Source organism: Agelaius phoeniceus, chromosome 3 (assembly GCF_051311805.1).
Source record: "Agelaius phoeniceus isolate bAgePho1 chromosome 3, bAgePho1.hap1, whole genome shotgun sequence".
NCBI lineage: Eukaryota > Metazoa > Chordata > Aves > Passeriformes > Icteridae > Agelaius > Agelaius phoeniceus.
In genome coordinates, this window is record NC_135267.1 from 73,404,328 (window position 1) to 73,427,130 (window position 22,803).

The following is a 22,803-nucleotide window of genomic DNA, read 5'->3' on the forward strand; positions in this document are numbered from 1 at the left end:
CCTTCACTTTGCCCTGCTTTTATTTCTTACCTTCTATTTTCTCTTGTAGTATGTCTTCCGAGAAGTCTGATGCCAGTGCGGCTAATTTGCTCAAGCCAAGAAGTGTTTTCTTCTTTGCAAAATATCGTGTCTCCATATTTGCTAAAGTCTGCAATGTTCTGTGAGCCTAAAATTAATAAAGATGTTAGAAATCAGTTTTGTAAATTAGGATCAGAAGAAAAATAAAAGAAAGAAATTAATTTGAACAGAAATTTCACAGCTATTTATTGTTCGTAATACTATAACCCTTAGTTTCAAAAGTTGTACAATTTGCACAGTGAAACTCTGCATTACACTCTTCAATAAGATGCTCTCTCTTTCAACAAAAATAAAAAAAACCTACCACATTCTCAAAGGATCAATTGCAACTTCACACCTTGTATCTTTAGGATCTAATTCAATTCTTTGCAATAAAAGCCAAACAAATATGTTTTGACAGAGCACTATTTCATGCAGATTGTTTTACCTGTTAATTTGAGAATTTGAAAACCAGAATTGTGTATAACTTCTGCAGTAACCAAATACAGAGGCAAGAATTCATTTATCAGACAAAGGAACAGTTTCTGAGCACTTACTCAGAAATAAACTACCTACACAGAATTAAATGCGTATTTTAGAATCCTTACCCCCTCTTCAAAGTGCTTTGCCATGACATAGAAAACTTCAATTGACACAAATGGAATATTACAATATTTCTCAGAGTGGTTTTTATTTGTTTTGGTTGGGGTTGGTGGGTGGGACTTTTTTGTTTGTTTAAGAGGGATACAGCATTATGAACCTAGAATCTGCAGTAGGATAAATGGTTTTCATGCTTAACAAACATGCATGTGGATTGAAAGAAGCCATTTTTGATTTGAAATACTTTTAACTGTTAAATGAAATGCATTTTTAAGCCTAGCAGAATGATGGAAAGACTGACCAGCAAGAAGAGGTGATGTAAATTGAAAGCCCAGAAGGCAACAAATTACCATGTTTAAAAACATTGTCACATTAATCTATCCACATGCACATTTGCTATTCAAAATACTTTAAGTATATATAAGTGAATAAAGTTACCAATAGCTTTTTTACTTTCATGATACCTCCAAATTCCTTAGCTTTAAGACGCTAGTCTTGAAAGAGAAGTTTCAGTTTCTCCCTGGCTGGATAATATTATAATGCTATTGATCTTCACTATAAATCCTCAATTCCATCAAAGTCGTGATCGTGTAGCCAAACCAAACTTCCTCAGTAAAAAGTACTAGCCACCAGCCAGGGATGAAAAGCAGCCCTAATTTCCATTACATGGTGCAGTGGCTTACATGAGATACCAGATGGTGCCTGAAGGGAAGCTTTTGGTACTCCAAAAGTACCAAATTAATTATCTGCAATCTTTCCCCTAACTCACCTGGACAAGCTTCCTTCTGATGGGGAAGAGTCATAACTCAGTAAATTACCTACCTGACCTGTTCAACATGTGCTATTTTCATTCAGCTGTATTTAAGAAACCCCACCTTTTGCAAATCCTGGCTATTGATGTCATGTAACCAGCTCAGATGTTCATGTGCCTGCAAGAAACTGGCCAGCTGTCCGTGCTGAGCAATAGGCTGGGATAACAGCTTTCCTCGCTTTCCTTTTTCCAGATACCAGCGGAACAGGAAATCTGAGAAGTTCTGAACACAACAGAAATACGAACAGATTTTAGAAGTTACATTTCAGCATCTGGCTTGCCTTCTAAGTGCTTTATAAAATACAATTGCTAAGAAAATAGTAAGAACCTGCTTGATAAAGCCAGACACACAGACACAGGACAGAAATTACAGTGTTGATAAGAATCCCCCTAAGAGTCCTGATAGAAGGTGTTTAAAGCATTCATGAGCTCTCTGCAACAGATGCTGCTAAACACAGAATCCTTCAATTAAAGTGATGGAAGTGCCAAAAGTAAATTCTTCATGTTAATACACAAGAACAGGAATCACATCAATCACAATTCTTCTTGTCTCATTTCAGACCTGTTTCTTTGTCCCCTTCAAAACTCCATGGGTACTATTTCCTTTCATAAACAAGTTTACTTCAGCTGTCAGTGTTTTTGAAACATTCCCTCCTACCTAGAAGTTAACCTGCAACCTTCCTTCTCTCAAGCATTGTTTAAAAATACCTCTCTTTTTTTTTAAGGAAAAACCATCCCATTTTATCCTCAAAAACTTGAATATGAAATTACTAATCAGGGTTTCTGTTCAAGATTTAATTTAGTCTTTTCAGGACAATATTAGAGTAATGCTAAATTTTAATTGCATTAACAATTTAAAATTCAAGTCTGAAGAGGCCATCAGTCTGATAGTTCATCCATTAGATTTATCTATTCATCTCTACATTTGCAACAGTAACTTCTTTTCTGCAAGTTTTACATTTCCCCTTTAAAATAAAGCATATGAAGAGGGGAGTAAAAAGGTAATTTATCCCCTTTACCAGTCAGGCTGAGTATCTTAAGATGCACTATTTAAAAAGTTTGCTGTAATTTCTCTCTATTACTGATACTTCTGGTTTTTGTTATTTAAACAACCTTTATGTACTCTCTTTACTAGGAAACATGTATATTGCAGGTTTTCTCTTTCCCCAATAGTTGTGGAAAGCTAAACAAATTCATCTCACTAATTCTCAAATTAACACCTTTTTGTTCCAGTCCCACACATTTCAAGCAATCTCTACCACCTTTTCCTTAAGCTTTCTAATATTTCAGAACACTTAATTTTTTCACTAGGTTTTAACAGACAGTGGAAAAATCATTTAACAAATATGTAGCAGGACAATGCAAAAAACCCCAAAGCAACAGCTCTTCCTTCCTACTCTTCCTAACTACTTTTATATTAACATTAATTACTTTTCTATTTATACATTTAACAATTTCATCTCTTTTGGAAATTATCCTCCATTTTTTGTTATGTTAGTTTAATAAAACAACAGTGTAATGACAAGAGCGTCTGAGTGAAGAAATCACAAAATGCTAAGAGTGAGAAAACATGTCTGGGGCACAAAAAGGCCTCATGAAAAGGCACTGCCCATACAGGCAGTACCTTTATTTCTGCTGGCTAGCTTTGCCTTCCCAATGTAAAATACTCCATTGAATATTTTACAGTAAATATTGACTTCAATTTTCCACATTACCCCTGTATGTATACATAATTACATAAGAATAAAAAAAAAAACAAAACAGGAAAAGAAACCCCAGAAAGAAATAATAAATTTTGCAACATTTCAGGTACAAACTTATTATAAAACACTACCTAAAGGAAACAGAAGAGACTTGCCTGATCTGCAAACTGAGTCATGTAGCGTTGTAATCTGGCCTGGTTGTCAGTCTGCTCACACATTTGCACCAGGATATCAAAGTCGCAGTACTTCTCTGCTAAAGCAGCTGCCAACTGGTACTGTCCCAGCGAAACTAAGTAACCAAGAAAAAGTTTTATCAAAGGAGCTCACCTTTGTTTGAGACCAGAAAAATGAAAACAAGTTTCAAGTTTTGCCATTGAAGAGATACTCACACATTCCCAAAGGAACATTCCCCTCCTGCATAAATCTCCTATGCACATGCACACTCACAGACCTACCACCTCTGTCCCACAGCACAAGAGGGAAAAAGGGAATACTAAATGGCATCATGTCCTCTACTTCCTCTGAAAGTTAGCATCACCTGCTATTTGCACTGGAGGAGGCAATTCCACCCATGACTTAACCTCTACAATAACAGCCACTTAAATGCACAAAGCAAAAAAAGCAGCAGCCGTCAACTTTTGAAAAGGAACAGAATAAATAAGGATAATTGGGCTTGCATTGAAGAGAAACTACTTAGAATCTTCCTTTTTGTTCTGTTAAATATGTAAGTCAGCAGAAGAATTAGTTCTGTTTGCAAGGAAATATGAACCTTATATTGAACATAATATAAAATGTAATTATAAGCTAACAGAACCCATGAACATGAGCAATGACAGTTTTATGAAATTTTTTTAAGAATGCTCAAAAATTATCATTAGATTGTTCTACTTATATAATTTACTTCTATGTAAATTTAATTTACTATTTAATTTAATTTCTATGTAAATAATTTACTACTATGTATAATAAAAGTCAAAAAAAAATTAAACTTTTCGAAGTTACTAAAATGCATTTACACTAATTTATTTCCATTTTAAAAGGGAACTTTTCTATGGCTTACTCATTCAGGACTTGATCACCGGCAACAATGGGTGAGATTATTAAATAATTTGGCTTCAAAAAGTAACTATTCATTGATAAACACCAAACAAGTTTACAGGCATTTAGGTTTATCTCAGCTTGTGACAATATAAACATTTAGAATCCATTTACAGGCTACTTTCAGCCCCGCAGCACAAGATAAAAAACTGCCAGAAAAATGCAACAAGTTAGTAGAAGACAAAAATTCAATCACCCAGGTGTCTAACAAGAGGTGCACACATGGAGTGCGGTCCTGGATGCTAACTTATAATCTGCTTTTATTTTGTAATGATCTCATTAAATCATAGACTAGCCATTTGTACTCTGGAAGCAACTGTGTAAAGCAAACAGAATTCATACACAGATGCCATTTACTCCAAATTGGTGTCATTTCCTCATCGAACGGACCACTTCATCTTTGCATTAAAGATCACGGAGAGCACTCACGGAGAGGGGACAAGAGCTCGGATCTTCTCTGGACATATTCCATTTCCACGCTGCTGTAGCGCTCCTGGTCAGCCAGGCGATCCACAGACTTGAGCTGAGCGACGTAGCCATCCAGGAGGCAATCCAGCAGTGCCACCAGCTGCTCGGCCAGCACACTGCGCAGGTTGCTGTCCACCTGGGGGTACACCACCTTCAGGATGGTGCCGTGCTGCCGCGCTATCGCCGCACGGACGCTGCTGCAGGCTGGGGAAAACAATGCAGGGAACGTTAAAGCAATAATCCAATCGCCACAGCAATCTGTGGCAAAGCAAAGAAAAACATTACTATGTATAATAAAAAAAATACAAGGGAAAAAAGCCAATAAATGTTTTTGTTTTGAAAATCAAAGTAATGCTGTCATCATTCCACCCCCAGCAATAAACAACTGCTCCCATCTAGTTTTACATATTAAACTGAGCCCAACTAAAAGCCTGAACTATGCAGATCTATGTTGCCAACTACCCACATCAGCTCTTTTTTCAGAAGAAAAGAATTACTTGCACTATTTCTAAGGTACATTAAAAAGTAAGAAAATACACAGAGAGAATTACAAAGTAAGAGAATACACACAAGAAAAAGGCAACTTCTGTTAACCTGATTTAAATACTTTGATATAGTCATCAAAACACAAGATCAAATGAGTTTGCATAGGTCCTGCTTTTGTGAGGAGGAATATGGATTGCAAAACTTCTGTCTTAGAAGCACTAAATGAAAGTGTTTTACATGCAGAGGCTACAAGGAAGCTTAAGCATCAATTGCAAAGGGCCTGCTTCTGAGAACATTTGTTCTGATAGTTTTTTACACTATTAAACCATCAAAACAAAACAACATTTTTGCAAGTAGAGAATCATCAGTCCTTTTAAAACAGCTGTGGATCACATTTTATTATTTATTTTAATGTTATGTATCCCACAGATCTGCCAACCAGAACCAATGCATTAAAAAAATCTATAAAAATTCTAAAACTAGTTTTCTTTCCCAAATTTGTGGTTTTATAGCCAAATTTGAAATGCAATTTTTAAAAAAGCATCATCAGTATGAGACAAACTAAGAGTTCGTTGATTCATCCCATTTAATTCCCCAAATGAAAACTTCATTTTCATTTACTCTCACTGACAACCCTGTAGCAGCTTTTAACAGAAAGTTTAAAATTCAGACTGAAATTAATGTGTTCTGAAACTTATGAATTTGTAATAGTATTTTCTCACCTGTCCATGGAATATATTCAGGTTCTCTTTCTGGAAGTTCTCCTGTTTTATATAAAGAGGCTCTAGACTGACGATACTGACAGGCAGCTTGTAGCATATCCTATTGAAAGGTAAGGATATCAGTATTTTAAAGTCTACCTCAGTAGACACAGACCACAAAAGATGCTGTCTTTTGTAATTCCGAAATGTTCCTTCAATACCCACATTCTTTCTACACCACTTTCTCAGCTGGACAGAAGGGGACATATTGACTGAGCAAGAAACCTCAGAGCTCAAACACAAGCGCTTCACTCTTTGCTACATATTCATGACTTCACAACTTCCAACAAAGCTGCTGCAACTTCTCAAATTATCCTTAACAGTGGCTCAGAATGAAAAGGAATGTCCCTAATTCCGCCCAAGGTTGTAATTTCCTTCCTGCTGTATTTGGACACGTGAAAAGCATATTCATTTTCCTTCCCGTGTCAGTAACTCGGATGTGCTACACTCAACTTGTTCTGTGCCCTTTGATGCTTATCTTCCCCTCCCACAAACATCTTGGTTAAGGCAGTTCTGTACCTTAATGATGTTGTTCACATTGACAACTATCTGGGCCCACTCAATTGATTCAATAGGCATGTCTTTCAGGATTTGCTCCTCCTCTTCTAATAAGCATTCAAAGATGGAATCAATCTGGGATACCTTGAAGACAGAAAGAAAAGTTACATTAAACAGTAACATGTCCACTATCAGCTGACACCTGAAAGCCAAGAGCTATATAGAAAAATAAGTATATTAGTATAAACCACATAAATAGCCAAAAATATTAAAAGGTATCAACTAACCTAATGCATAATGATAACCAGCTTATGGTTCATCCAATACTTAAAACTACAAAAAATACCTTCTTTCTGGACTTAAATCTGAAAGGAAAAGGAAAAAAAAATCCTCATTTCTAAAGACAACTCCATACACTTCCATTAAGCATTTTCCTCCATCATCTTCTGGAATATTTGGCAGCAGAATCTTTGTTACATAAAGTATACTGGATAACATATCTGCTTTAAAATAGCAGACTATTATTTCTGTTTTCTTTTATATTTATTTTTCTCCCTTAGCAACTATTGTTCTCCGCAGTAAAAAACTTCCTAAAAATAAATGTTTTGTGCATAGTTCTTCTTAAGAAGGAAGAAAGAAATAAAGACAGAGCACTTGACCGGAACGCAGCATAAACGGAGACCTAACTTAGCTTGACTAATGTTAGAGAGGACAAAAGTTTTAAGTGACTGAACTAATATAATTTCATCCAGGACAGCTTATCAAAGCAGCTCTCCTGTCTGGAAAGCTTTATAATCTTCAGCTCATCCCTTAAAAATTATAATTTAGCATGCATCTTCTTATGTGTCAGAGAATTTCAGTTGTCCTTTTCATTGCTTATCCATGTTGGAAATTGTAACTTTTGCTACATAAAATTTGTCAGAAATTATGTTTCAGCTGCAGACACAAAAAAGTACATACACCAAAGTGAGGAAAATACTACCACATTATCCCTATTTAAAGGGTAGTTGTGCAAAGTTGAATTGATCTTTACAGTTTTACAGGGAAAAGTTTCAAAGTGCATTTCAAAGCACTGTACCATTTACTACGTGCAAGGCCATACAGTAATTCAGGAAGGACAGGTTTCTTACCTCCCTGAAGAACACATCAGCAGGGGTAAGGCTTGGTGGAACATCACATTCCCTTTTGTTCAATGCAATCAGTATAGCAGCATTCACCAGCTCAGGCAGCCTGGAGTGGTGATTCTTGAGAACAATTGCTGCTGCCAGTTTCTCTGCGTGCTCACAGAGCAGCAGTCGGGTGGCCATCGGCATCCCTCGCACTGGAAAACTGCCCAGACGCTCAAACACACCAACCTTTTATTATAAAAATCAAAACAAAACACCCCATGCACTTTAAACAGTGTTCTAGAGGAATCAAGACAAAGTAATAAACTGTGTCTGCTGATAGCAAAAGAACAGTAGGACTTACCTGATGAAGAAACTCAATGAAGAATGAGTGTGCTTTTGTCTTATCCTCTAGCTGATGAAGAAGAATGAGAGATGTGTTGCTGAAACCAGCTGCTTCTAAAAAAAGTAAAATCTTAGGTCAGAGGACTTGATATTTAATTTCTGGATGTTTTGTGCCTCTGAGTCAAACTAATCTGTCAATTTTTATAGTAGTACCACACTGGTACTTTTTACAGTATATGCACACACATTTATATACTGCTTACCATGCTATTTTTAGTCTGTCTTTTTCAACTCTATCATGGCTGAAGAAAAGCTTTTAGAAGAAATAAAGTATCTTTAGATCAGTAACTATTCTGAAATATTCAATTCATTATGCTGCTAAAATAGCAGCTCACAAGCATATTCTAGTTTTAGTAGGATCCAGACTCATATTTTTATCCTTGTGGTGGACTAGCTGTTGCTAAATTTATTATGCATTAGACCACAGCTACTAGAAACTACAGTGTTAGCAGGTTCTAATATATTTGATAGATCTAATTGACTCTGCATCCAGATTTTTTGTATAAACTAAGTGTGCTTATAATATCAAGACAAAAATCTTGGAAGAGCTATCACTGAGCAAACTTAGCAAGACGATTTCCAAGAAGCTATCAATTTTCATTTCTGGCTTTAGTCAGGAATAAGCACAGACAGGCTGCCAAATTAAAAATAAAGTTGATTCAGAAAATAGTGAGGATGTGATGCCTAACAATTTCCAACTGGCTGCCCCACACAAACAACAAAACATCATCCAACTGTAACTATTTACATGAACTTTCAAATTAAGCCTCTACTCTGTAACTGGCAGCTACTGCCTAGAGGTTCGAGGCCACTTTCAAATTAAAACTTGTAAGAGACACCAAAACATGAACAAAGAAGTTTCTTGCTGAAAACATGTCTGCTTTAATGCTTTATGTACAACAAATACCCATAAACCAACTTCTCTAGTCCTCTTTCAGGCAGATATAAATACCAAAGCCCCAGAGAAATACCAGTTCACTCTACCCAGGATCCAAGGTGAACAGAAGCTGTGCAGTCACACTGACAAAGAGGCTAACAATGAACAAATAAGCTCTTTCTCTTAACACATCCATTTTTTGGAAAATAATTCAAAACTACACAAGGAATCATGGAAATACTACAGTAACACCACCTGATCCTTGCACAAAGTACCCTTCTCAGAAATATTTTTTCCTTGCTGTTTGTGTTTACTGCATGAAGTCAAGAACTAATCACAGCAGACTGCAAGCTTATCTGGTAATATCAAAAGATGCATCTTTAAGTCTTTGTGGCAATGTGTCTAGTGGTGATAGAGGGCAAGGGACACTTATGCCTTCTTTGCAAAGCTTAAAGTACCTCGTGTTATCTAGAATGTTATAGAGACTACTTCAGAAAAAACAACAACAAACAAAACCAAAACAAACAACAATAAAAAAAATCCAAAAAACCCAAAACCAACCAAACAAAACCACAAACCAAAAAGCTCAAAAACTAAACATGTTATATTTACCTTCAGGTACAGATTCAGCCCATCTTGGATCAGAGGCAGGGTAATCATCCATTAAGTCCCCACTGATCTGAGTCACTGCTCTATCCAGTTCAGCATCAGGCTCCAGGTCTGCATTACTTGGAAAGAGCTCCATTACCATGCTTTGTGCATTGACTATATCTTTCCTGAAATAAATGAAATAAAGTATGCTAAATAAAATCAACCAACAGGATCATAAAAAAAAAAAAACCCTCAGTTAACAGGATTTTCTGATACACTTTTTATGAAGTTCTTTAGATTATATACATCAAGCATTTTTTGAACTCTCTAAACTAACTGTGGATAAAAGGTACTCCAATTCTTTAAAAGCAGGAAGGCTGCACAACTTATAAATCAAAAAGGCACAAGCCAAGAGTAAAGGCACACTTTTTTTTATTACCTCTATTATTATTTTTTTTAGAAAAAAGACTTATCATACAGAGCTAAGCCTGGATGTATCTAGTACTTAAAGTCACTAAATTTCTATTGCTTGCTTTAAAATTTTCTCATTTTCTCAATCACTCCCTAATGGCAATGGAGGGGAAGCTCATAAAGGCTCTCAGGAAAATGCTTCAGCAAATATAATGCATTATTTTTATTGCCTATCATTTCAAAGAATCCCCTCTTATTCATATCAGTAAGTAAAAGAGCAAGAAGCAACCAAACACAGATCTTCAAAGTATGAAGTTGTACCTCTGTGTAGGAATTATACAATATACACAAAACCCAGGGATTTGATTTTTGTATATTTGATTTTGTGTATATACTAAAAAATTATAGTCTTCTGACTGAGAGGGGATACTGTCAGTCCAACACTGGAAGTATTTGTATTTTTCATCAAACTTTCAGTTTGAACATTTAAATGACCTCGACGTCTATGAATTAAAAAAAAAAAAAAAACAACAAAAAACAACCCAGAAACTGCACAAAGGGAAACTAAAACAAAGGATACTTTTGAAAAACTGGAATAAACTGAATCTTCTATTAAAAAAGAAAGTCCCATCTTTACTACCCAGCAGGATGTGTTTCTAAGGAAATTACATGGGACTTTATTAGCTCCTTCCAATCATGAAGTGCCCTCAAAAAGGGTCAACTTGATCTTTCCACAGAACTTCCTATCTCCTCTAAAGATCACTAGGTCTACAAAGCTGCCAGAGCTCACTGTACAGCTGGTACACTTTACACTTCCAGTGGCTGCACAACCTTCCATTATTTGGTCTGCATCAACTCACTGGCCATCTGGACAAGCCAATTGCTATATCTGTTCTGTGGAATACTGCTCCATTCATTTTACCAGAACAATTTTTTCTGGAAAAAAAATCAGAATAACTACTATATACATAAAGTTATTATTTTTGTCTAGTTCCATAAATATAATCCAGATTTTTATTGAAATATCTTCCAACTTTCATACTGTTTCACACTGTTTCACTGTTTTCCTTACTACCTCCCACTTCCTTCTGTTTCTAACTCCCTTGTACACAACCTCAATAACACTGTTTGTTAACTGTGCTCTCAGACCACAGCTATACCAGCCATGTTCAGCAGCTTCTGTTTAATGACACTTCTGAACACATGCAGAATTTGTCTAAATTTTGTGCCTGTTTACACCTCTTGTATTGGTATATTTTATTCTCTGTGCCTAATCCCCTTCCTTATCTTTTACCTCACATGAAGTTCTATAGCAAAAGCACTCCTACCCACTTGTTATCTTGAACCTCTTCTTTCCAAGTTTTAAGACTCTTTAAGGAGATTAGTCCTAAGAGGGTGTGTGGGTTGTTCACTTTGCTTTTTAAATACATAAATAGTGACAACAATCCCCTCTAAATATAATTAATCTAAGCCTACAGATTAGGCTTTCTCCTTTTCCTTCTTTGTTTACATCACTCATCTCAACATCAAACCTTTCAGGAGCATCACATGCCTCCCCACACTCCAACTGATTTAATCAGGATAGTTTGACAAACAGTGAATTTTGTTCCACTAATTCTTCCATATCAGCCAATCTGAAAAAAACCCATCATCCTGCCCAAAGTCTGCCATACCACTTAACCTTCATAGCCATAAGTACCCTCAAAAGTATTACTGAAAACAGCTAGGCAAATAAAAATGAGGACAAAAAAGTTTTTTCAACAACAAAACACTACTTACTAAAGAATAAGTATGTCAAAATGCAAAGCTGAAAGTTGTTTCTGGCACAAACAGAATTTACACAGAGTAAGTGACAAGTGATGGAAATCACAAAAGTCTGCTCCTTTCTAGCACATATCTCTTCTACACTAGCCCAAGGTGCATTTAATGCTTTCCTAATAAAGATGTGTGTCATTAAAAAAGCTACAACTAAAATAGCACAGAAATATCCTAACCAAGACAATCTCTTACTCAAATACCAGAGTGCCTTCAAAAACAGCAAACAAAGTCTCAAAAATGAAGTGCAATTTCTACCTGCAGTACTGTAGAAAAGCAGCTTTCAATAATTTGGTTTTATCTTCTTGAGCTATAACTTCTAGCCTACCAGTCGCATCAAATGCAGGACTCTGAAAATACAAAATAAAAACTTCAGCTGCAAGACAAATAATAATCTTTATTATGAAATGAAAACAATTTTTTAAAGTAGTAATGCCACAGATTTAAAATAAAATTACCACCTGGAAGTAGTTGTGTTTAGTATGCCAAACATAAACCTCTAAGTTACGTTATAATGAAAGTGACACAGAGGTTGGACCAAAATTCACACCATCTGCAAAGCAACTTACACCAACTTACTCTGCCCATCTGATTTTTAATGATAATTATTTGAAGATTCAAACACACCATTTTTGACAGGATTCAAAAGGTATTCCTGAGTACTATCACCCACAAAAACAGTTTAACTGCAGATGTACTACACTAGAAATAGTTTGTTAAAAAAAACCCAGTTTCGTCAGCCCAATCACAAAGGACTTCCACTAAAATACCAGTTAATAATAACAACTGATTATAGTGTTATATTAGGCTTAGTGATTGACAGCAACACACCTATAAGGAAAAAATGCAAATTTCATGGAAACCTCAACTGTGAAACAAATGAAAACAAAAAAAGCTACTCAAACTGGCAGATGTAAAAAATTTTGTTTTTTACTGCCTTCATTACTAGTGTTTGAATTTCTATTTAAAAAAAAGTTTTAAACACAAACAAGCAAAGATTTCCACAGTGAAAATTCAAAAATAAAAAACCACTTTATTTGTACCCTGTTTTCAGCAGGCAACCAAATAACCATTACCTCACTTCTTGGTCCAGCAATAGAAGAGGACAGGGCATCTTCAAGGTCTTCAGGAAGCACAGAAATATTTTCCCTGGACAAGATAGTGACAAGTCCACTTTTTTTGGCAAAGAAGATGGGAAGGCTATTACAGGAACCTGCTCCTAAAATACTATCTCCTAAATTAAGGAGAAGGAAAAAAAAAGCAAGTACATAATTACCACTTTATTTAAAGGCCAACACCAAGAGTTTCATAAACAATTATTGACTTTTGTCATTAATAAACCAACAGTAATTGATAACTGCACCTGACTTAGAAAAATTATGGAACTATTTGCTACTCTAGATGTAGACTTCCAGATACTGCAACTGTTAAAAAAAGAAGAAAGAAAAGAAAAACTTCAAGATTCAGTTAATTCAAATTCCACCTAAGGACTGATGCTCCTGCTGTACTTGAAAACACCTTTGAAGGTCATGAATGACATACCTAGAGACATCTGGCACTGAGTTAATTTCAAGGAAAAATATCAACCCACAGTGAATGTTAGGAAAGAGAAAAACCAAGGAAAAAGCCCCACAAGCAAAACCTTCCATCCCTTCATATACCAAGAATGGGATCTGCTTCATTTTCATTTGCAACACTGTAGAGTAACAACGTGACTGGCTGTCACATCAGTACTTCTCCATACACTCAAGAGACATTCTCACCTTGAAACATTTAATAAATGTTTAATAAAAGTATGACACTGCTCTCTGAGATATCTAAATGCTGTAAAAATATTGAATTGAGAGGTACCAACAAAATGTGGTTTCCCTCCACAGCAAGTTACCTTGTATGCCAAATATGATTTTTTCCTGTGGTAAGGAAATTCTGCCAGTTCCAGTGGAACAAGCAAACACTTCATCTTCCTTGTAAAGGTAAGCAGCATGGCTGAAGTAATCTGGGACTACCAGGCAGCACAACACTTCATCTTCTGACTGAAAGTGATGAATACAGACAGTATCACATATGTAATCAATCCCTTAAATGTTAAAAATTTTAAATGCTAATCCATGCTCCTGAACTTGTTTTAGTTTTTAACAATGAGGTATGGACATAACTTACAATCTAAAAAACCAAACAAAATCACTTTCAATTTGCCCTAAAATTTTAGATCCCCGGGGTTTTCCACCTTTCGTATGCATTATATTCTTGCTAATTTCACAAGGAGAGATAAGTAAACAGATCAATTATTCAACAGTTTTCACACTCTTCTTCCACCTTTGAGCTTTAAGATGCCATTACAGGCAGTGGGGAGAAAGGGAAGAGTGGAAAAAATTTACCAAAGCAATCTAATCCTCAGATTTATGCTTCCAGAAGACACAGCACAGACAATGTACTCCACAGACAACCAATGTCCTCCCCTCTGAGCAAGCCAGCTGCCCAGCAAGGACCAAAAAAGAGATCTCATAATTCTGTGTCCAACAACAAAAGTCTCAGAGTTTGAGATCTGTTCTAAATTAATTACAAGAGTATAGGATAAAATCACACTGTAGAAACTTTCAAAGACAGCACAAAAATTTAAATAAATCAGATTACACTTATTTTTGAGGGTTTTATCTTATAACTTAAAATGCAAAACATAAACTTCACATACAGTTAGTATTAAACATTAAGAGATGATGGTACATACTTTTCTCTGAGTATTACAAATACATACTTCCAATGGAAACCGATTTTCCTTTAGACAAAAGCCTGACTCTGAACTTAACCTTAAATTGGTATCACAACCTGTATTAGCATACCTGAAAAGTTGGATTATACTGTGTGACCTCCACAACAACATCATCAGACATCTGACAGCCTTTATCTTCTACTGTTATCAGAGTGTAGTAGACAAGACATGGACGATCTCCAGGATGCCATGCTGCAGCAAGTATGACCAGCCCATCACTATTCAACAACAGATACCACACCATTGAGAGATGATTATTACATATTTTACTTCCTCAAAAATTATCACTCAAAAAAAAAGGGTTTTCTAACTACAATCTCAACTAGATATTGTTCAATCTTTTATTCTTCTGGAAAGAAAGACTATACTTTCTGTTCTTCCAAGTTACTTTGTTGACAGTATTTATATTGCAGTACAAAACTGAACCAAGACAGTTGCAATTTCATGCAATTAAATCAAATGCAAGAGATACTAAATTCTCTGCATCTGCTGGAACAAGTTATAGTTGCTTATTTTTTGTCTTTGTAAAATCAAGACAAAACAAATACACAATCCTGATAAAACGACACTAAAAACGTAAAGGGAATTATTATCAGGTAAAGGATTTGTAAAGCTAAAAAGATGATAGCATGAAATATAGGATAACCTAATTACCTGATATAAGGTGCTTATTTTATCAACAGTTCCACTCCAGTAAAATTAAATTGCAATTCCTTACATGAAGTTTTTGCAGGAAAACAGAACAGATTTATCTCATTAATGAAGGTCTTACCAGATGCAAGTGTACTTCCTTACCGATTCTCTTGCAAATCCATGTATTGTATATTTACTCCTCCTTTAATATCTTCATAGTTACTTTCAGATCCCTAAAAAAAGAAATACATCTGCTGTGTAACTGAATATAAACAGGCTATCAATTAAAACAAACACAATAACTCTTTCCAGCTGGGCTGGCTCTTACCCAAATTGCATCTGTAATATGTTCTTTCAGGATCCTGTTGATGTCCCAGCTGAGAATGTAACGTTCTGATGAATCATCAATCTCCCATTTGTTTAGATTTGAACTTGTCAGCATGTAAAAGCTTGATCTCTCTCTATTCCAAAGAACACTAGAAATCTGCATTTAAGAAAATGAAAAAGCTAAAAAGGTTAAAGAAAAGCCTGACTATTTGGACAGAATAATCTAAACCACCCTCAGTCCACAAGGAGTCACTTCTTGGGCAATCTACAAAAGTTGCACTCAAGATGAGCATTTTGGTAACTTCCAAGAAAAGTCTTATTTTATAGATAAAAGAACATCCACACTAAATACATTTCTTGTACTTCCTGCCAACTTCTGTGGAGTTCACTGACAAAACTCAAGCCAATTACCAACCCTCGGCAGTGCTAAATCAGAAAAGAAGAATTACAGGGTGGTTTCTTCAATTAGTAATGAGGCTATCACTAGAAAGGGGCAGGACATGCAACCACTACATAATCCCCAGAAAGGACTACTGTTCCAAAGTCACCTTTTATTCAGAGCTAAAGAGTAAGCCAGCCTTTGCCTTCACAAAACATACATATTTATTTGGTTTCTGTTTTTATTTCAAATTTCAAAGAAATATAAGTAACATAAATAAGCTCAGTGAGTCATGTGTTTTTTGTCATCATACATGTTTATATAATCTTTTCTTTTTCCTTTCTTAAAGACAGGCTAGAAATTACAAAGAGAAATTGAAGAAGATTAATGTTTCTCAAGCTTACCACTGCATCACTTCCAGGAGATAATATGCCCAGGAAAGAAGAAACCTTTCTACCAATTCCAGAAAACATGCCTTGCCCCTGTGGCAGGGCATGTTGATGAATCTTGCCAGAACTATCAGGTATCAACCGGACTAGTTGTCCTCTGGAAGATGATAAAATAAAGCTTCCCCCCTAACAAAAAGAGAAAGCAATTACATTTAAAAAAATTAAAGTCACGTTCTAGAAAACTCTACTGTCAGCTAAAATGCCTTATGACAGCTCATATGGGTAAATGCTGAACAAGACACAAGGCATCCTTAGAAAAAGACAAACATCTCACGGGTACTTGGCACTGGCAGAGACTCGTTTTCTTAGTTTTATGTAACATTTTTATCTATGGAACTCAATTACAGGTAAACAACAGAACTAAACTCTCACATAATCATTGGAATCTAACGACAAAAAATAGTGTTATCTCCCCCACATTTATTGCAGATTTAAGACTAATAAAGTAGAGCATACTTTTCCACATTTAGATTAGGAATAAAACTGGTATTTTAATATAAATCATGCTGTTTTACCTTTACTGCTGTGAGGAAACTGCACAGAGAGCCTCCGAAGTCTGTGAAAGTGTCTGTATAGGATCCTTCATGTGCAAGATTGGGCCAGTAGCGCACAGAACCTTCACTGGTAGCAACCATTATTGCCAGAGACTTGAAGTGAAAAAGCAATTAAGAGAACAGGCAAGATGATGATGATAATAATAATAATAATATTAAATCAGACTGCAGCTCTAACTTATTTTACACATCAAGGCTGTGGGTGACAAAGACATGACAAAGTAGCAAATACACATGGATGCACACTGATAGACCTGGAACTGAATCACAAAAATATTCTGCAGCACAACTTAATTCGTGCAAGGAATGTTATACACATTTATTTTCCTACTGAACGCTTTCTGCTGGTTCTTATTCCTGATAATTCAGGGTCTGCTGCTGAAATGCAAACAAAACTTACAGTTGTAAAACAGGAAAGGGCCTATGGAGAATTTCAGATGCCAAGAGTTAAAAGCTACTATGGAAGGCTTCAAATGCAGATTATAATTTAGCAAAGAAACTGCTCTAGTGTCTTTAAGAGAAATATCAAACCACATGGCAGCTCTTCTTTTCAAAGGCATAGGCCTACAATATAACGCAGGAAATCACAGATACCAAATTAAAAGTGTGAAGCAAGAGACTGTTCAGGTAGAGATTTAGAGAAAGCATTGTACTTAATCAACTGGTTGTTAAAAAAAAGTAAAAATCACAGAACAGTAGAAGAACTGTAGGGGAATTGTTATAGAGCTCCTTGGAGTTTTCTAACCATTTTTTTACTAGACATTGACTTTCAGTTCACAAGTTAAAGAATGATGAAACCAAAAACTATAATAAAGCTTTAGGGTTAGGTGTATTACTTCCTCTTAAACTAAGTCAGAACATTTCAGGTTTTATAAAATAATCCCAAAATTCTAAGATTGCATTTTATCATCTGGAAGAGTAACACAACAACAAATCAAGAGAAAAGATCGTATTACATATTCTGTGCTGCTGCTTACTTCCAAGCACAGCTTCTTAGCCACTTTTATCAGAGCATGACATATATTAACTGAAATCTAAGCTGAAAATGAGAGGTTCTTTTCATGAATGATAGTAATAGATGCATTAACACACTTTCAGAACACAACTGATCTCCAAACCTCACCCTCTAATACAGTTAATCAGGAAAAACACCACTTGGGAAACCAATCAGTCAAGACAGATTAAGTCTGTCCTTCCTGTGTCAAATTCCTTACAGAGACCAGCCAAAGGAGGGTGCTGGGGTTTGCCTCTCATCTATGGATACTGGGAATTGATTCACTGAACAATGTTTGCAGCCAGCACTTAAACTGCATTTGGTCAGACCCCATTTTTGATTGCCCTGGTGTTTGTTGACCAACACCTCTGAGTTTACTGCATTTTTAAGTAATCCTTAGAAAAACTATTATTTAATCTGATCCTATAGGATGCACAAGGTGCAATTTAAAGGGACTTGCAGAAGTTTGTTTACTTCAAAGATATTTACTGCCAACTATCAATCCTGACCTTTTGAATAGACAGCATACCATTAAATGTTTTCAAATACTTTGAATATATCCTTTTCACAAAAAAGAATATATTCAAAGTTATTCCTAAGCCACTTTTAAACACACCAAAATGTAAAATTTGGTCACCTGAAGAGAAGGTGCTTCACCTGAAGAACTGAGACAAGATATAGCTGCTAAACTAGAACTCCATTGGAAGTCACTGGGTGGCAGCTGCAATTCCTTGCACAGAGATAACTGGAAGAAAGAAAGAGATGTCATAATAAATATGAGACTGGAAGAACTTATTCCTCAAAGTCTTTGGACTTTTTGAGCCTGCTAAAAACTACATTTCAACTAACCCAGATACTGTGTGAGAACCAAAAAAAAGTCATGAAACAATTTCAACAAGATTGTCACAACCAGCAAACAGCTAAAAAACATCTTCAAATTTTCAAATATCACTGGTTTTCTTTAGTAATTTCTGAGTGTTTCTCACAATAATGAGTGTTTCTCACCGCAATAATGGATTATTTGACTATTCCTTAACATGACATTAAAAAAATATTAAACTAGAAATGCTTGAGAGAATTTATTAGGTACTAACAGGGGAGAGAGAGGAAACATTCACTCCCCTATGCCCTTGAAGTTAAACAACCAGAAAAATTTTAATCCCTTGAAAAATCTCTTCAGGTGCCAGAATGTGTACACCTGACACTCCCCTGTAAGTGCAGGACCTGCATAATGAACATACACTGTCCTGATTGAAAGAAATTGATTTTCTAAGTTTGATTTTGTTTTTCTCTGACCATCACTGAAACGATGCTGAAATACTGTCCAGAGTGGATACAAAAATTCTCAACCTAAGAAATCTAGGTGAAACATATGTTCAGTACCTCTGAAATGAGCCGTGTTTTTGGGGCTTGTTGCAAATTGAAAATTGGTCCCAGAATAATCTAAACCAATCCATAACATATCAACTAGATTTTAATTATCAAAATAAGCTTTACCAAGTCTATATAACCTCAGAGCCACACCTATTAAAATATAAAGAATTAACCTTAGTGCCAAGGTGACAATTAAAACTGAAGAGAGGAATATAAAAATTATAAGCTCTCTCAAAAGCTTGAGTTTCAGTTACTGCTGTTAGCATAACTTCATATCAATCCTGCTGCTTTTGGGGGAAAACAGACAAACTCCATCTGAAAAAAACCCCAACCCCATAACTGCATAACTATAGTTGAAATAGTTTTAAAGTACAGACTTTCCATCTTGACCTTTTAGTTACCTTAGCTACTGCAGACTGACCGATCTTCCAAATAATCAGCCTCTCCTTATGAACTAGCCAGGCCCATCCACTTTCATCCACTTGAACGCTCAGCTGGTCATCAGCTACATAAAAAAGTAACTTCTTTAAAGCATTCAGATTTTTAAAATACTGCAGAGTAACGTTTAAACCAATAAACTTTCATTCTTATATGAAAATAAGAAATATTTTCTATTAAACTAGTTTTCATGTTAGAATTTCCATCTATCTGATTAACATATCTAATTCCTACATCTAGTTTAAAAATCCATTTGATAAACCCTCAACCTTAGAGAATGAAAAAACGCCAAAACCCATTTCCATGTATTTAGAGTAGATTATAATAGCTTTGTAAATCACTCAACAATTTTAACACAATTTTTATGATACATATTTGGTTCCTCTTGTATCTACTATAAAGGAAAAACTTATCCACAGAGAAAAAATTGTTCAGGAGACCAATTTCTTGAACTCAGGGAAAGGTCTGTATCACTAGAGATACAAACCTTTGGAAGAGATAACAAATGGGAATTGAAATAAAGAAAAATATTAAACATCCACTCTAGGACACAGCAAAATCAAAACAAGTAAAAAAGGTAAGGAAGAACCAATAAGTAAAAGCTACTAAAAACTTACTATTAGCTTCCCTTATACCCTTGTTTTTTCACAATAAATTGCATGAACAGCACCTGATGCATTCACATCCACATGGGCATTATTATAATTATTGTTACATAGATAACCAGGTTGGATTCAAAGCAAAGCACAGACCTTTATCTTCCCCTGTAAAGTCAGCATTTCAATGGCATCAATGACACATTAAAAATTCTCTCACCTGTCAATTTTCATGGAGAAAAATAACATCAGTTCTTACCATCAGCCTTCTTCAGGGCTTCCATAACCTTAACAGGCAGAGAGGATCCAAAAGCCTTAACATCATAGTTAATAGTCTCAGTTGCTGTAGGAAGCTGGATAACTCTGGTAGGAGTCGCTCTTAAACAAAACAGAAAGTTACAGCTAACTTTTTATTGCTTATTCATCAGTTTCAGCTGACATTTACTTCATGAGTATCTCTTCAGAAACAGAGTTATATAAAATAAACATGCTTTCTCTGGGAACACCACCTAGAGCAATAACTTGGTGGCTTTCTTACAAGTCGCTAGCTGTCATCAAATTCTTTATTTTTAAAGAGCTAGAACTGACTTTGAATATGCATTACTCCACCAGCAACAAACTCACTGTTCAACTTCTCTACACTGGTTATCTACAGAATAAAGACATTAACAATGTCTATGTTGTCTTCTGAACACAATGAGGTGAGCAAATTTCTCTGCTTTTACAAGTTAATGTCGTCTTTTTATTTCTCCTCACAATGATGTCTCAGACCTCCCTGCGTAAAATGGCAAAAGTTGATTCATAGCTAGTGGACAATCCTTGCACCCAGTTAGCAAAAATTATTAAGCAGGCTTGAAGTAAAAGTTCTCCAAAACTGAACATGGGCAATCCTCTTTATCTCAACTACACAACAAATAGCTGGTCCCAAGAAAAGAGATTATGAAGCCTGAAACTGATCAGTACTGACTCATGCAGTATCTCAGTGTTGATCCCTATGGAAGGGGGATCAAACTGGCTCCTGCAGTATCTCAGTTTTGATCCCTATGGAAGGGAGAAGACAGGGGAAGAAGCTGGGGAGAGGGGTGGGTGTGAAATGCCTGAACTTAGACTATTTTATCTTCCTTATAAATACGGAAGTTCTTATAATTTTCATATATCATACTTGTATCACACAGGGACATTTCTGAGGAACCTGCGAATTCAAAGACTAATAAGGGGTACCCATAACGCCGAACACGTGGTGCCGTATGTGTACGGCTTTAACGTACAGAACTATAATGTACCCCACACTGGCTCGGGCACCTAACAGCGGGCCGGGGCGGGACTCACCGCGCCGAGAGGGAGCTCCTCCGCGCCGCCGGCGAGAACAGCACCGGGGAGGCGGCTGCCGAAACGACGGGCAGGCCCTTCTTGCCGGCCGGCCGGGAGAGAGGGCTGGGCGCGGCGCTGCCCAGGGGCCTACGGGCCGACCCGCCCGGGGTCCGCGGGGAGGCGGGAGTCGACGGGAACATGGCTGTGGATGCAGGAGCGGCACCGGCACCGCGCTCCCGCCGGGCGCCCGCTGAGCGCGTCACCGCGGGGCGGGGCCGCGCGGGAACCGCCGGGAGCCGAGCGGAGCCGAGCGCGACCGGGAGGAACCGAGAGGAGCCGAACAGAAGCTGAGCGCGTCACCGCGGGGCGGGGCCGCGCGGGAACCACGCGGGAGCCGAGCGGAGCCGAGCGAAGCCGAGCGCGACCGGGAGGAGCCGAACAGAATCCGAGTGCGGCGCGGCCCCTGCCGGGGAGCGGCGGAAAGCCCGCGGCGGCCGCTGGTGCAGGACAACCGGCCTGGCCCTGAGGGGGCGAATGGCGACTCGCGCTGCTCTTCAGTGCTGCTGGCACTCAGCGCCAAACTGAAACACGGTCCTCTCGCTCAGACCTTCGTGAAACTATGCTCCCTCCTTCGGGGCCTTCCCTTCCCTTTGGGTACCATGCCTTGCTGAGTTCCTGCCATTAGCTGGCACTAAGCAGCTGGATGTGATCAAAAAGCAGCTGTTCAAAGACCATTTGGAAGGACGCATTTTTCAGTAGGAGTTGCCTTATCTTTAAAATAGCCTGTGTATAGCTGTGTTTGTTTCCAAGTTTCCAATTAAATAAATAAATATACAAATCCATATTTCGTGCAGACCTTGGTATGTTTCACATCTATGGTAAATAACAACCATGCACTACAGCTATTCTATGGTATAAAAATAGATTTTAGCCTTCAAGGGGAACTAAATGCTCAATGGAATCATTTGGCATGAAAAAGCTCAGAAATTACGTACCACCCTCTTGGGGAAGAAGTTGAGTTGAATGTATATTATCAACAGAGCAAATCAGTTAAGATAAAATTAACTAAAAAGAGAATATTAAAAAAAATCTCATCACTTTTCCAACTGTGTTCTTTGATAACAGATTCAGGGCTGTTAGGCTTTCTATGTGGATTGTGGTCTCCTATGACTGAACCCAAATGCAGATGAGAAACTTCAGATGGTTCATCTGGCAGGACTGACGTATGAAGCACCTGTCAGTGCTTTGTTTTTTTCATTCAAATAAGCTCCTTTGACTCTGATTTTATGCA

At 36.9% G+C, this 22,803-nt stretch overlaps 1 protein-coding gene across 1 annotated transcript in view; it reads right to left on the minus strand.

Moving 5' to 3' along the window:
• NUP133 (nucleoporin 133) overlaps positions 1 to 21,825 on the minus strand; it is a 30,230-nt gene extending 8,405 nt beyond the window's left edge. Inside the window, exons 1-21 of the mRNA XM_054629964.2 lie at positions 21,531 to 21,825; positions 20,461 to 20,579; positions 19,569 to 19,672; positions 18,431 to 18,538; positions 16,761 to 16,892; positions 16,201 to 16,371; positions 15,419 to 15,574; positions 15,253 to 15,323; positions 14,528 to 14,675; positions 13,573 to 13,720; positions 12,764 to 12,921; positions 11,946 to 12,037; positions 9,483 to 9,646; positions 7,953 to 8,047; positions 7,613 to 7,837; positions 6,504 to 6,626; positions 5,946 to 6,045; positions 4,699 to 4,941; positions 3,327 to 3,460; positions 1,533 to 1,691; positions 31 to 166 (exon numbers count right to left, since the gene is read on the minus strand). Of these exons, the coding sequence (XP_054485939.2) occupies positions 31 to 166; positions 1,533 to 1,691; positions 3,327 to 3,460; positions 4,699 to 4,941; positions 5,946 to 6,045; positions 6,504 to 6,626; positions 7,613 to 7,837; positions 7,953 to 8,047; positions 9,483 to 9,646; positions 11,946 to 12,037; positions 12,764 to 12,921; positions 13,573 to 13,720; positions 14,528 to 14,675; positions 15,253 to 15,323; positions 15,419 to 15,574; positions 16,201 to 16,371; positions 16,761 to 16,892; positions 18,431 to 18,538; positions 19,569 to 19,672; positions 20,461 to 20,579; positions 21,531 to 21,712 (2,968 nt within the window). The 5' untranslated portion in view covers positions 21,713 to 21,825. The remainder of the gene's footprint in view (positions 1 to 30; positions 167 to 1,532; positions 1,692 to 3,326; positions 3,461 to 4,698; positions 4,942 to 5,945; positions 6,046 to 6,503; positions 6,627 to 7,612; positions 7,838 to 7,952; positions 8,048 to 9,482; positions 9,647 to 11,945; positions 12,038 to 12,763; positions 12,922 to 13,572; positions 13,721 to 14,527; positions 14,676 to 15,252; positions 15,324 to 15,418; positions 15,575 to 16,200; positions 16,372 to 16,760; positions 16,893 to 18,430; positions 18,539 to 19,568; positions 19,673 to 20,460; positions 20,580 to 21,530) is intronic.
• Positions 21,826 to 22,803: the final 978 nt, after the last annotated feature.